Genomic DNA, 16131 nt, shown 5'->3' on the forward strand with positions numbered 1-16131 from the left:
GGTGTTCTATCGGGTTGAGGTCAGGACTCTGTGCAGGCCAGACATGTTCCTCCACCCCAAACTCGCTCATCCATGTCTTTATGGACCTTGCTTTGTGCACTGGTGTGCAGTCATGTTGGAACAGGAAGGGGCCATCCCCAAACCGTTCCTTCAAAGTTGGGAGCATGATATTGTCCAAAATGTCTTGGTATGCTGACACCTTAACAGTTCCCTTCACTGGAACTAAGGGGCCAAGCCCAACCTCTGAAAAACAATCCCACGCTATAAACCCCCCCCCCCCAAATAATTTGGACCAGTGCACAAAGCACTCCTGTGCAAATTGCCGTAGCTATACGGCAGGCGCTTTAAGGAGTATGGGGGGGGGGCGCATGCCCGCCGCGTCCTTAAGGAGCCAATGCGCTTGCCCGGTGGCCGCAATGTCCACCGGTCACCGGCGAACGCTCCTGACAGTAAGAACGAGGATTTGTGTGTGGGTGTGTGTGTGTGTGTGTGTGTGTGTAAACACACAAATCCATGTCCTGTCAGGGGAGAAGAGACAGATCGTGTGTTCCTAGTATATAGGAACAATGATCGGTCTCCTCCCCAAGTCAGTCCCATCTCCCCACAGTTTGAACACAGTCAAGGAACACATTTAACCCCTTGATTACCCCCTAGTGTTAACCCCTTCCCTGCCATTGACATTTACACTGTAATCAGTGCATTTTTATAGCACTGATCGCTGTATAAATGCTAATGGTCCCAAAAATGTGTCAAAAGTGTCTGATCTGTCTGCCGCAATGTCGTGGTTCCGATAAAAATCACAGATCGCCACCATTACTAGTAAAAGTAAATAAATAAATAATAAAAATGCCATAAACCTATCCCCTATTTTGTAGACGCTATAACTTTTGCGCAAACCAACCTATATACACTTATTGCGAATACATTTTTTTTTTTTTTTTACCAAAAATATGTAGAAGAACACATATCGGCCTAAACTGATTTTTTTTTTTTTTTTAAATTGGATATTTTATTATAGCAAAAATTAAAAGATATTGTGTTTTTTTTTTTTTTTCTCAAAATTGTTGCTCTTCTTTTTGTTTTATAGCGCAAAAAATAAAAACCACAGTAGTGACCAAATACCACCAAAAGAAAGTACCGCTTTTTAAAGGGGAGGTACCTGTACGCCCTTTTGCCCACCGGTGCCATTCTGCCAACATATATCGTCGTGCAGCTGTCAAAAAGCGGTTAAGGTTAAACCGCTTCTCCTCCAATCTCATTGTGTGTCCCTTTTAACACGGAAAGGAATGCCGATGCTGATAACCGGCTTGTGTTTACATTGTGATCAGCTGTCATTGGACACAGCTGATCATGTTGTAAAGGGGCACTGTGATTGGCCCTTTTACCCTAATCCGTGATCAGCTGAGTCATTCGTACTCAGCGATCACAGAGCACGCCGCACAAATACGGAGGACACCATGTACGCCCTCCTGGCAAAGTAAGCTCGGGATGTAGCTGTCTTCGCACTATATACTCAATGTTGTACATTAAATACTCCTGACCCCTGCATTATATACTCTGTTGTACATTACATACTCCTGACCCTTGAACTATATCCTCTGTCAGGGCTCAAAATTTCAAGTCCAGAGCCACTAGCCAGGCCTTAAGAATTATGCACCATCAGTTGTCCTGCCCAACCCCTACCCTACCCTGCCCCTAAGTCCGCCCCTAAACACTGCCTCAGTGGCCATCAGTGCAGCCTCATCAATGCACATCAGAGTAGCATATCAGTGCCCATATACAACTCCTGTAGTATTTTGTAGCAAAGACCCATTACAGGCAGGGAATCGCAGCCCCCTATACTTGTAGAACAGTGGAGTGACACAGCTTACACTTTTTCAGCACTTCCTCCCTGTGGTCACTGATTCCAGCACCACCTCTTTATGTCCTGCCAGCCCTCCTAGCTGCAGCTGCCCCTTTTACTAGCCCTCCTGGCTAACTTCTCCACACAGTCCTCCAGATTGACTCTCAGGAGGTCTCCCAGATGTGCTGACCTGCTTCAACTGTCCTCACTCTTTGCTCCTATGCTTCCAGGAAAGGATTCCTCCATGTGTTTTGATAGGGTCCCTCCAGCACCTGAGCCCCAGGCCTGAGGTCACCCCCCCCCCCCCCCCCCCCCCAGACTAGGGGGCACCCTCAAGGGCCACCAACAGCTTCCTCAGCACTCCATCTTCCACTCAACTTCCCCTGCTGGCATTGCTCATGGCTATTTAAGGTAAACTCGTCCTTTCCACTGGGCATTGGCTGAGGCCCTCATGAATATTCAAGGCAGCCCCTCCTTCCTCCCACCCTCTAGCTCTAGAAGTTTCTACCAGCTTCCAGACCAGGAGGAAGTGCCAGAGAGACTGCCTGATGAGTCATCCAGCCCTGAGTGGCTGAACCCCGACCCAGATTCCCAGGCTTGGCCCTGAGCCAAAAATAAATTTGCCTACACTAACAGCGAAACCTATTTACATCTAGCACACTAGAGGGGGCTACACAGACTTTTACATGTTGATAATAATGTGATAATATCCTCAAACTTTGGAACCTTAAACAGAAAGTGATAATGAGGGAGGAGTCAATAACCCAATGATGGTGGTCTTCAGGATCAGTCCAGTCTTCATCTCGGTTGTCCCCCCCCCATTCTCACTCTCTGACCTCTGGTGGGGCTCAGCCCCGCTGTTATTTATAGCAAAATCATTCTTGTGTTGGGAAGATGGCAATGATTGATAGAGGGGGCGGGGGACACTCGTCCTATAATCCCCTTTGCACTATCAGTGTTAAAAAAAAAACAGTCCTCGTTGTTTCCTCACTCTCTGACTAAGGTCCATGAATAAAGAAATGAACTGGTAGGAGATCAGAGGACCCATTTACTAGTTACCTTGAGGGTGGAATTGTAAGATCCTCAGAGACAAAGCTGCCTGATGTGGGTGGAGTCCTGGTTTAGGGGAACCAATCAGCTCATGTCTAGTAATAATCTTTTTATTTCTATTTTAGTAGATGGACGGGAGATGAGGAAAACCTCAGAGGATTGTCTCACTTTGTCTCCAGACTGTAAAGTAGAAGATGAGGACATCACACAGTATAGTCCAGGAGAAAACCCGACTACTTCAAATGTCCATCCGGCACCACACAGTGTAGATGGACCATCGTATTCCTCTTATCCTGAGGAACCTCAGACTGTGAGGGACGGTGCCGTCCTTCCAACAGATAAGAGGTTTCCCTGTACTGAGTGTGGGGAGTGCTTCCAGTTCAAATTCAATCTAGATGAGCATAAAAGATCTCACACAGGTGAGAAGCCACATACATGTCCAGAGTGCGGGAAATGTTTTTCAAAGAAGTCCAACCTTTACAGACATCAAAAATTGCACACAGGGGAGAAGCCTTATTCCTGTCCTGAGTGTGGGAAGTGTTTTTTAGAAAAATCAGAACTTGTCACACATCAGAGGTCTCACACAGAGGAAAAACCGTATTCCTGTTCCGAGTGCGGGAAATGTTATGTAAAAAAATCAGTTCTTGTCCAGCATCAAAGGTCTCACACAGGAGAAAAGCCATATTCCTGTCCTGAGTGCGGGAAATGTTTTTTACTGAAGTCTCGTCTCTACAAACATCAGAGATCTCACACAGATGAGAAGCCGTATTCGTGTTCCGAGTGCGGGAAATGTTTTTCACAGAAGGCCCATCTTTACAAACATCAGAGCTTGCACACGGGGGAGAAGCCTTATTCCTGTCCTGAGTGCGGGAAATGTTTTTTACAAAACTCAGAACTTGTCGCACATCAGAGATTGCACACGGGGGAAAATCTGTATTCCTGTTCCGTGTGCGGGAAATGTTTTGTACAAAAATCATGGCTTGTCCAACATCAAAGTTCTCACACAGGAGAAAAGCCATATTCCTGTCCTGAGTGCGGGAAATGTTTTTCACTCAAGTCTCGTCTTAACAGACATCAGAGATCTCACACAAATGAGAAGCCGTATTCCTGTTCAGAGTGCGGGAAAAGTTTTTCACAGAAGTCCCATCTTTACACACATCAGAGATCTCACACAGGGGAGAAGCCTTATTCCTGTCCTGATTGTGACAAATGTTTTTTACAAAAATCAGAACTTGTCACACATCAGATGTATCACACGGGGGAAAAGCCGTATTCCTGTTCTGATTGCGGAAAAAGTTTTGTACAGAAATCCGTGCTTGTCCAACATCAAAGGTCTCACACAGGGGAAAAACCATATTCCTGTTCTGAGTGTGGGAAATGTTTTTCAAAGACATCCAATCTTTACAGACATCAGAGATCTCACAAGGGGGAGAAGCCACGTTCCTGTCCTGAGTGAGGGAATTGTTCCTCACTGAAGTCCTGTCTTCCTGTACATTGGGGATCCCACACAACCCTTGAGGTGTATTAGTGCCTTGAGTGTGGGAAATGTCTTCTATATGAATCTTGCTGGACATCAGAGCTCTCATGTGGGGAAGAAGCACACCCTGATATACACCTCAGATATACTCCATGGCTGATCTTCATCATGTAAGAAACCGTTCATAAGGAGATCAGAGATCACCAAAGACATGGATGAAGTGTTGTACTGTGCTGGTCATTGATAGCAGGAGAAAAATAAAAATGGAGTCCTTACCTTTTGTTGGCTGAGTTATTGTTGTGGTGTAAGATTTTACAAACGCTGAAAGGTCTATTTAAAAAGAAAAAAGGATTGTGGGACTTTAAATGAGGCAATTGACTTGTTGATAAACATTGTTTATTAGTAACAATAGTATGAAACAAGTAAAAAATTATTTTCATACATATACATACACATGGCATGAACATGATGGATACAAATGTTTCAGCTTGGCAGCACCTGAGAAGTATTAAATATTGATAAAAAGGTATAAATACAAATATGTAACATGCCATAGAAACGGCATTTGACAATAAGGTTAGAAATATCAATCTTGAGCATGATTAATTATAGATATAATACAGGATATTTCCTATGAACAGGCTTTGGTACACCATATGCAACAGAGCTGCTGTAGAAACAAAAAAAAAGATACATATACACATAGATAGTTACATAGTACTCAATGAATTTTGAATGTATAAAAGGTATATATGGGCCAGTAATTAGATCATGAGCCAGACTTGACTGAGCACCCCATGGAAACTCGACGCGTTTCATGGCTATATGCCATTATCAGGGACTATGAATCAGACCAAGACAGAAGTATAGTTAAATCACACTTGTTTATTAATAATAATAATAAGGTATACAGAGTAAGCGTAGTCAAAACAAGCCAGAGTTCAGTAACCAGATCGGGTAGTCAGCCAAGCAAATGTCAGAGAGCCAGAGATAAACGTAGTAGTACAGCAAGCAGGATCAGGAGCCAGAAGGAACGTCAGCCGAGCAAGTCTTCAACAGGAACGCAGGAGAAAGTCTCTGTGATGTTGACAAAGGCGAAGGCAGAGATCAAGTGAGCTGGACGACTTTAAGTAGGCAGGACTGACGAGCAGAATCAACAACAGCTGAGTAACTGTGGAGAGAGATGGGAGCTGACAATTAGCCGACAGCTGAGCGGCCAGCTCAGAGAAGGAAGGGCTGAGCCCAGCCCTGACAGCCATTCATCAGGAGTTGGGTACAGAAATAAACTGTAAATACAAATGGATCTGTAGTATTAGTTAATATATTCTACCCGTAAGGGGTGAAAAAACCTCATGGGGAGAATGGGATCTATACTCACAGGTCGGCTAAAGCACTGTGCTGGGCTAGCATCGAGAGAGATGGGACCCCAAAGTGGTTGTCTGTTCCGGAGCTGAGTCAAGGGACCCCGTCCCAGCCAAGAAAACACCCACAGAGCATACTCGATCGTCAAACACATTCCACATGTGTGGGGGTGATTGCAAATATAGTGTTCTGAAAAAAAATGTGTGTGTGTGTATATGTATATGTGTATATATATATATATATATATATATATATATATATATATATATATATATATATATATATATATATATTATAATTTGTAATATAAATGGGTATGTTGCATGTGTGAAAAAAAAATAATAAAAAGGAAAGAGGGCTAGGAAAAAAAATGTGCATAACTTACGTGTGTATCCAGTGAATGGGCTGTGTGTGCTACCTCCCTGGTGTATAACACATAGTGAAATGGTAAGGCAATCAAGCTCGCCTGCTTATGTAATCCAGGTATGGAGCCAACGTCATGCACAACGTCGAATGAGAATAGGAGTTGACAGTGACATCCACCACCGGGGCAAGCGCCAAAGTGGAGCCACGTCAACCCCATCTCCGGCGTGAGATGGACAGAAGACGTCCCTGCATCGCGGCGTCAAGACGCCACAAACAGGTCGTGGCATGATGCTGATGCATAGGAGGGCACCCTGCCAATATCTCAAGAGAGACACAGGGAAGCACTGCTATGCGTCGCAGCTCCGGAATCAAGACAAGAAAAAGCCCCCCCCCCATCCCCAACCCAGACCAGCCTCAGTATGGATAGCATCATATAGAACAGAGGCCCAGTAGGAAAATATTTTAGTATGTAGGTAAATTGTAATTAGCCAGATATTGCATATGTCATTATTATAAATGTTTTATTGATCAAATGCAAATATACTTGTAGTACAATGCCAAATATACCCCCAGGTGCTATAAGGTGCTATAGACATGGCATTGTAGATGTCTCAAGTGTATGGACCCTGGATAGGGTACAATAACAACCAAGACAAACCTCACACATGGACGGCAGGGGAACACTGCAAATCCAAAAATCTATTGCTTCTATCCCTAATGCATATCAATGAAGGGGGGGGGGGTTTGAGACTTTAAATGAGGCACAATAAATGTACCTCCATCCCTGATTAGGTAAATGAGAAAGGAATGTGGGACTTTAAATGAGGCAATTGACTTGTGGGGGTAGAGTAGTTGGTAAACATTGTTTATTAGTAACAATAGTATGAAACAAGTAAAGTATTTTTAATACATATACATACACATGCACACATGGCGTGAACATCATGGATACAAATGTTTCAGCTTGGCAGCACAAATATGTATCATGTCATATGTCACATCCTGGCACACAGAGCACCATCGTAATTACTATGTGGGTTATACGCCACCTATAGGTGAATAGACACTGGTACACTCTAAAGACAGGAAGTCCCCCTCCCTATATAACCCCTCCCATACAGGGAGTACCTCAGTTTTTTCACCAGTGTCTAAGGTGTTGGTCACGGTTAATGAAGTGCTAAAAAGAGCTCCGCTAAGAAATCCCTGACGGGATCAAGGAGCTATGCAATCGGATCCATCTAAAGTGCCTGACAGAGTCAAAATGGATGGTACCCGGGCCTCGAGGAAGAAGAAGAACGAGGTTTCTGCCTGTAATGCTTCTCTTTTGAGAACTGGGACCCGGCACCTTGGTCATAGTACTATACCAAAGAGCTCTCCGGCAGGGTGCTATACAGGTCCAAGGGAGTGGACCCCATGAAAAAGGGGGACCTGGTCCTTGAAGGTTTGTCATGACAGGGCACGCCATGATGGGGGAAGGCTGGATCTGTCTGTGATTCTCCAGCAGTATCCTGCAGCGGGACTGGTAAGTCAGAAAGATCCTAAGGAATGTTTAAATGATTCACTTTTGGACTTTCTTTTTTGAGTAGGTGATGCTTTGCCTGTGTTGTGCCACTAGAGGGTGCAAAACAACATACCTGGCGTCCAGCATTCCATGCTTCCTCTGTGTTTATGCTCAAGTGTCAGCAAGCGCTTCTGCGGACAGTATTGCTCCCTCTCCACCCTGTCAGGCCATCAGTAGGTGTTTGGGGGATCATCCGCATTCAGCACAGCAGTTAAGGATCCCCCTGGTGAGTACCCCTCGCCCCCCCCCCATGGGACCAGGCTCGTCCTCGCGCGTGCGGGAAAAGGCGCCCTTTAAAAAAGGGGGGCGGAGTATTTCTGGTGCAGGGGGCGTGGCTTAGACGCCACCGCCATGCACATGACACAACGCAGGTTCAAAGCTTACTGGCTTTATAAGGTTTTCACTCTGGAAGTGTCTGGTTGGTTGACGGAGGGACACAGAGCATACAAGGGCATGTAAGCTATATGGGTGTTTGGATACAGGCATTTTTTAAAGGCACGTCTACTTAGCATTTAGACTGAGCATTTATAACGGCATAATATTTATTTGATGCAGTAGATGCACTGTGTTAGTACCTCTGCTTTTTGTGCTTAGGACTATGTCTTCCCGTAAAAAGGTGAATGCAACAGGGGGGAGAGCAAGGTCGCTGCAGTCAGAGTCTGAGACTCCTAGTTGCATGTCCGCAGTTCAATCCTCCCCTGAAGGACCTGGAGCATCTGGCCAGTCTGAGCCACCTAGACTCTCAGGTATTGTAGCTGCCTCCTACATTTCAGCCTCTGCATACGTCACTAAGGCATTAAGGACGATTTAGCCTCAGCGCTGCCTGGGTTGCAGGGGAAAATAGCTGATATGCTCGCATGGGAGAAAACGCAGAAGATCCCCTTCTCCTGCCCTTGACCTTCCAGTATTGGAATCAGAATGGGCAGAAGCTACTGAGGTTCCTTTGGGGGATCAGACAGAAAAGAGTTTGGATGATGCCTCTTCTGAGGGGTCAGCATCTGAAGAACCTTACTCAATTTAACAATCTCAGAGATGGTTAATTCAATCCCTTACGGAGTTGGTCCGTTCTGGATAGAAGTTGCCCCCTGCAGAGGTGGATGATGTTTCCTTCTCCTCTTTGGGTTCGCTAAAACCCCCACAGGGTTCGCATGCTTTCTATGCACCCGTTGCTGGAGCGACTGATTTATGCTGACTGGGACCACCCAGATAAGCATTTTTCTCCTCCTAAGAAGTTTTCTCTTCTATATCCCATGGAGAAAAAGTTTACAAAGAGGTGGGATTTACCAGCAGTAGATGCTGCTATCTCCTCTGTAAACAGGAGTTTGACTTGTCCGGTGGACAATGTCCAAGTATTTAGAGATCCAACTGATAAGAAGTTGGAATCTTTGCTTAAAGCCTCATTTGCTGTAGCTGGTGCGGTAGCACAACCTGCAGTAGCAGCAATAGGCATTTGTCAGTCCCTTAGGGATGAATTCAAGCAGGTTATCACGAGGGTGCCTGCTCAAGCTGAAGAGGCCCAAGTTTAGCTGAACTACCTAGGGCCTTATGCTTTGCAGTGGAAGCTATCAAGGATTCTATCCATCAGACGTCACGCCTTGCGCTCATGTTGGTACATATGCGTCGGATTCTGTGGCTAAAGAACTGGTCAGCCGAGCTACCATGCAAGAAACTCTTGGCTGGGTTTCCCTTTCATGGGGCAAGGTTGTTTGGGGAAGATTTGGATAAATACATCCAAAAGATTTCTGAGGGTAAGAGTACCCTTCTACCAGTTAAGGGAAGAAGTAGACGTCCTTCATTCAAACATACTTCCCCTCCGGTGCCAGGGACAACAGTTTCCAGGCAGTCTCGACAGCCTCTGCCGTCAGGAGCAAAAAGTAAGCCTCATGGCCAAACACAGGGACAGAAAAAACCCTGGGGTCAGAAGTCCACAAAACAGAGCCCCAAAGCTTCCTTATGAAGGGGCGCCCCCAATCGATCAAGTGGGGGGAAGACTTCGGTGGTTTTCAGGAGTTTGGCAAGAGAAAACCCAAGACAAATGGGTCCTCTCTGCGGTAGCCCTAGGCTACAAACTAGAATTCCAAGAGTTTTCACTGTGTCGTTTTCTAAAGTCAAACGTTCCCAAGGACCCAGTAAAGAAAATGTCCTTATTTCTGGCACTGGACCGGTTAATGTCTCAGGGAGTAATAATAAAGGCCCCTTCAGAAGAGATGGACATGGGATTTTATTCAAATCTCTTTACGGTACCAAAACCAAATGGAGGTGTCAGACCTATTCTAGAGCTCAAGGATCTGAATCACTTCCTAAACATCCGCTCCTTTTGCATTGAGTCAATCTGGTCTGTCATATCCACCCTAAGGGGAGGAGAAGTTCTAGCATCAATAGACATCAAAGATGCGTAATTACATGTGCCAATTTTTCCGCTCACCAGAAGTTCCTGCGGTTTGCGGTAGAACAGCGCCACTTTCAGTTTGTGGCCTTGCCCTTTGGGTTAGCCACCGCTCCCCGGGTATTTACAAAGGTTCTGGCCCCAGTCCTAGCAAGACTAAAGGGCCAGGGTATAGCAGTAATGGCAAACCTAGTCGACCTACTACTGGTAGATCAGTCAGTAGCACGGCTAAACCAAGGGGCGTCCAGAACAGTCAGTTATCTGGAACACCTGGGTTGGATTCTCAATCTAGAGAAATCATCCTTACGACCAGTAAGGAGACTGGAGTATTTGGGCCTGGTCATAGACACAACCCAGGAAAGTTTTTTTTTTGCCTCAGACAAAAGTCAACGCTCTAAGAGAGCTGGTCCAGGTGGTCCAGGCAAGGAAGAGTCCTCCCTTTGCATGAGAATGCTGGGGAAGATGGTAGCTTCCTTCGAAGCGGTTCCCTATGCCAAGTTCCATTCAAGACTGTTGCAACACAGTATTCTGTCTGCTTAGAACAAGCAGATCCAAGCCTTGGATTATCCAATGAATCTGGCCCCAAAGGTGCACCATTGTCTCAGGTGGTGGTTGATGACCAGGAATTTACAGAAAGGAAAATCCTTCATACCAGTTTCCTGGAAGGTAGTAACAACAGATGCCAGCCTATGGGGCTGGGGTGCAGTTCTAGAAGAGACCACTGTTCAAGGGAAGTGGTCAGAGTCCGAGAAGTCCTTGCCCATTAATATCCTAGAGATTCGGGCAATATGTCTGGCTCTAACAGCCTGGACGTTCAGGTTGCGGAATTCTCCCGTCAGGATACAAAGTGCGTTCAGTAAGGATGCTAGATGCAGGACAGGCCAGTAGCTCAATTGCATATTGTGCAAGCTCTGGCCAGTGATCCATCCTCGAGACCCAGTAACCCAGTGGATTTTCTGTCGGAAAGGTCTCCAAGTCTGATCTTGCCCCTAGGTATTCCTGCACCATGTAAATCAGACGCTGGCGATGGTTGCTGGAACCGATCAGACCTTGGGGCTGCAGACTAAAGAGTTGTCTGAACGCATCGGTCAAACGGCCACCTTCTCCACCACTCTTTCTGTGACTGACCGAAGCCTCAGCAACATGTTGTCCAGGAGGACCAGGAAATTGTAACCTCCCAGGCTCTGGAAAAGCATTGCACAAACCTTTCTGCAAGGCCTCCCGAAGATGTTTCATCCTCTGCTCCCTCTGTGAAGGCTGGATAAATTACGTAACCTTACCCTTGTAATGTGAATCAAGAAGGGTTCCCAGCCAGTAATGATCCCTCTTCTTAATACCACGAATCCAAGGGTCCTTTCGCAGGCTTTGCAGGATCAGGGAGGCCATGCAGCGAAGGTTTGCTGAGACATTCGAACCGGAGTCCTCTGGGTCACTAAGGATGACATGATCCACAGCCACCTCCTCCCAGCCACGTACAAGTCCATGGGTTTCTGGGGATTGAAAACGATCCTTTGAAGACTGCTGCTGATGCTGAGTGCTAGGCTCCACCTCCATGCTGACGCAATCCTCATTCTCCTCCTCTTCCTGTGTGATCGGCGGGCATGCAGGAATACTGTCTGGATAAAGGGGGCCTTGAGAGGAAAGGAAGTCCTCCTCTTCCTCCCTCTCTTCTGCCTCAAGTGTCCTGTCCATTATTCCACGAAGCGTGTGCTCCAACAGGAAAACAAGAGGGATAGTATCACTGATGCATGCACTGTCACTGCTCACCATCCTCGTGGCCTCCTCAAATGGTGACAGGACAGTGCATGCATCCTTGATCAGTAGCCACTGGCGTGACGAAAAAAAGCCAAGCTCCCCTGACCCTGTCCTGGTGCCATAGTGGCACACGTACTCATTGATGGCCCTCGTTGAGTTCCACCTGGTGCGCATGTCACAAATTGGGCAGGTTGCATTCCTTTTGAAGGTCAGCCAGCTGAGCACTGGCATTATATGACCGGCGGAAATGCCCACAGACTTTCCTGGCCTGCCTCAGGAGATCCTGTAAGCCCGGGTACCTGCACAAGAACCGCTGCACCACCAAATTAAGGATGTGAGCCAAACAGGGAACATGGTTCAAGTGTCCCTGTCGGAAGGCGGAGAGGAGGTTGGTGCCATTGTCGCAAACCATCATTCCTGGCTGAAGCTGGCATGGCGTCAACCACCTCTGAGTCTGCCCCTGCAGAGCTGACAGAATCTCTGCCCCAGTGTGGCTCCTGTCCCCTAAGCAGACCCACTCAAGCACTGCATGGCATCTTTTTGCCTGAGTGCTTGAGTAGCCCCTTGAAGGCCTACAGAGCACCGCTGGTTCCGAGGACAAATCTGCAGAGGAAGAGGCCATAGAGGAAGAAGAACAGGAGGGGGTGGAGGAGAGAGGTGTGGCAGAATCACCACTACTAGCATTTTGAAGGCGTGGTGGCGGAACAAGCTCCAACACTACTGCACCCTGTACTGCATCCTTCCCAGCTGCCAGCAGAATTACCCAGTGCGCCGGGAAAGAATGGTAACATCCCTGCCTGCTGGACCATGAGTCAGAGGTAATATGCACCTTAGCGCTGACTGCCCTGTCCAACGAGGCCAAGACATTGCCTTCCACATGCCGGTAGAGAGCCGGAATGGCCTTCCGTGAAAAGAAATGGCATTTGGGAACCTGCCACTGAGTTACCGCACATTACACAAATTCACGAAAGGGGGCAGAGTCTACCAGCTGAAAAGGCAGCAGTTGGAGTGCTAGCAATTTAGCCAAGCTAGCATTGGCCGCTGAGCATGTGGATGGCTGGGACCAAATTTCTTTCGACGGTTTAGCAACTGGGGTAGGGAAATTTGCCTACTACAATTGGATGTTGGTGTAGTGATAGCAGATTGCCCGCAAGTACTTGGCACACCTAATTCTACACCTTCATTCCTCTCAGTGCAGGTTTCTGAGAGGACTGAAGTGGGGTTGGAGATCCCAGCTGATGAGGAGCAAAGAGAGGTCTGCCTTGTTCTTTGGTGTGGGTCTTTTAAGTACTGTTGCCAACGAACTGCATAGGAGGTCGACATATGTCTGGTCAAGCATGTGGTGCCCAAGCGGCTGCTGTTTTGGCCATGCTTGATACGCTTCAGACATATGTTGCAAACAGCAATGGTGCGATCTGCTGCACACGTATCAAAAAAGGGCCACACCAAAGAACTTTTCAAAATATGCTGGGAGTCAGCAGTGCCCTGCACATGCGGAGCTCTACGGTGTGATGCAGTCGGTGGCTGCCCTTATGCTGGCCACTGGAGGGAATCCTGCCTTGTTGGAGATGTGCCTCCTCCTCCTTCTCCTCTCTTCCATCTGGCACCCACATAGAGTCAGTGACCTCATCACCCCCTCCCTCCTCGTCACTGGAGCAAACCTGGCAGTATGCTGCAGCTGGGGGAACATGACTGCCAGTTTCTTGTCCTTCTTGGGCACCCCCTCTCACTGGGCTCACGTTACTGCCTTCCTCAACCTGGGTACCATCATCAGAGCCTTCAAAACGCTGCGCATCCTCCTGCAGCATGTACCCGACACTGTGGTCGAACAGTTCGGGGGACTCCTCTGTGCATGATGGTGGGGCTAGGGAAGGAGTGACTGATGACATTGAGCCGATGGAATAGGCCATTTTGGCAAAGGCATTGGCAGGCAAACTAGTCTGAGTAGAGTAGTGTGTTTGGGTACAGTGTAGCATGACCGCGCAATTGTCATTCAAATTGTGACAGCGCGGAAAGCTGAAAAATGGCCTGGGCAGGACGGGGGTGTAAGTGCCCTGTAGGCAAGTGGTTAAATTACTACATGTGTGAGGGAAGAAGAAATATGCCCAGGCGCATAGTTATGTGCAGATGGAGAATTTCTGTTAGCCAAATCCACAGACAGAGAAATCCTTTTAGCCTGACCCACACGCACGTACGCCCGCCACTGAAGTGGCACCAGGTGGGCTATATAAACACCTATGTGCACTTAGACCTTGCCTTGTGGTCTACAGAGTAGACATGTGCAGTTTGTTTCATTCTGAATTAATACAATTTGGGCAAATTTTTTGTTTCCGGAAATTTGGATGTATCCGAATTTCCGATTTTACAATAATACCGAATTTAAATGAATCCGAAATAATGAAAAAAATTTGGATGAAATTCGAATTCTAATAGTTTTCGAATTCGAAAACTTTTTCATTTTTTTTCCAATTTCCAAAGAGAATAAAATAAAGGAATAGACTAGAAAAAAAATAATAGAATCAAAAAGAATGTAACAGAAATTATACAATAGAATATAATAGAGTAAAATAATAGAGTAAAGCAGAACAAAATAGAATAGAAAATAATAGAAATTCAAATACAAAAGAATAGAATTAAAAAAAAAAAACAATAGAATAGAAGGACTACAGCCAATTCCAAAAATTCAACTAAATTCAATTTGAATAAAATAGAAAATTATTGATTAGAAAAGAAAACAACAGAACCCCCAAAACCCCTCCACCCACACACACCCTCCAAATCACATCAAATAGTGGGTGTGGTCAGTCAAATTTCACAAACAGTAGGAGTGTCCTAAAAGGGCATTAAATACCAGGATTGCATTACATACAGAGTGCAGAGTTCAGGGGGGTTACACACAGAGTGCAGAGCTGTCACTTGTAAACACAGAAACCGGACTTCTGTGTTTACAAGTGATTGTGGTCAGCAGGCCCCTCCCAAGGGTCTGACCCAGAGGTGGTGGAACTGAGTTCCACCAAGTTCCCCCCTGAAAAAAAACCCTGTGTATATATATATATATATATATATATATATATATATAATAAAATATATTGTCATTACACTATATCATTTATAGTGCTCATCACATTGTCAAGACCAATGCACCATGTACTCTTTTATATTGTTCATTACATCATTACATACTCCTGACCCCTGCACTATGTACTTTGTGTTGTACATATACATTTCCGACCCCTGCACTATATACTCTGTTCTGTACATTACATACTACTGACCCCGGCACTATATACTCTATACTGTACATTACATAGTCCTGATACTATATAGTCCTATCTTTTTTTATCTTGTACAATTTTTTTAAACATTACATAGTCCTGACCTTTGCTTGCTACCCTCTACACACTGCTATATACTGTATAAACATAATATATATTCTTTTTTGTTACACCCATTTTCTACCAGCTGGACATTTTATATCTTATGATTTGATTGGAGCACAGACTTTTACATGTTAATAGTAATGTGATAACATCCTCAGACTTTGGAACCTTGAACAGAAAGTGATAATGAGGGAGGAGTCAATAACCCAATGATGGAGGTCTTCAGGATCAGTCCAGTCTTCATCTTGGTTGTTCTCCTCCCATCCTCACTCTCTGACCTCTGGTGGGGCTCAGCCCCGCTGTTATTCATGACTAAATCATGGACTAAATAAGGAAGTGCAGTACTTCTTGTGTTGGGAAGATGACAATGAGTAATAGAGGGGGTGGGGACACTCGTCCTATAAGCCCCTCACCACTGTCACTCCTATAAAAGACAGTTCTCGTTGTTTCCTCACTCTCTGACTAAGGTCCATGAATAAAGAAATGAACTGGTAGGAGATTCATAAGATTAATTTATTAGTTACCTTGCAGGTGGAATCTTAACCACTTCAGCCCTGGAAGGTTTTTCCCCCTTCATGACCAGGCCATATTTTTGAGATACGCACTGCATTGCTTTAACTAACGTTGTACCCAAATAAAATTGACAAATAGAGTTTTCTTTTGGTGGTATTTGATCACTTCTGCGATTTTTATTTTTTGCGCAAGAAACAAAAAAAGACTGACAATTTAAAAAAAACAAAAATTTTTTTTTACTTTCTGCTATAAAACATATCCAATAAAAAATGTAAAAAAAAAAATTTCTTCATCAGTTTAGGCCAATATATATTCTGCTACATATATTTTTGGTAAAAAAATCACAATAACCGTATATTGATTGGTTATTGCGATCAATGATTTTTAGCGGGGCCGCGACATTGCGGCGGACAAATCGAAAAACTTACATTTTTGATA

General features: G+C 45.5%; 2 protein-coding genes across 2 annotated transcripts in view; both read left to right on the forward strand.

Moving 5' to 3' along the window:
* The window catches only part of LOC141121571 (uncharacterized), a 166091-nt gene that overhangs the window by 66109 nt on the left and 83851 nt on the right, over positions 1 to 16131 (forward strand). The window lies entirely within an intron of this gene.
* The window catches only part of LOC141121573 (uncharacterized), a 28114-nt gene that overhangs the window by 10714 nt on the left and 1269 nt on the right, over positions 1 to 16131 (forward strand). The window contains exon 7 of the mRNA XM_073611208.1: positions 3019 to 4321. Within this exon, the coding sequence (XP_073467309.1) occupies positions 3019 to 4321 (1303 nt within the window). The remainder of the gene's footprint in view (positions 1 to 3018; positions 4322 to 16131) is intronic.

This window comes from Aquarana catesbeiana, unplaced genomic scaffold (assembly GCF_042186555.1).
Source record: "Aquarana catesbeiana isolate 2022-GZ unplaced genomic scaffold, ASM4218655v1 unanchor225, whole genome shotgun sequence".
In the NCBI taxonomy this organism is placed as follows: Eukaryota; Metazoa; Chordata; class Amphibia; order Anura; family Ranidae; genus Aquarana; species Aquarana catesbeiana.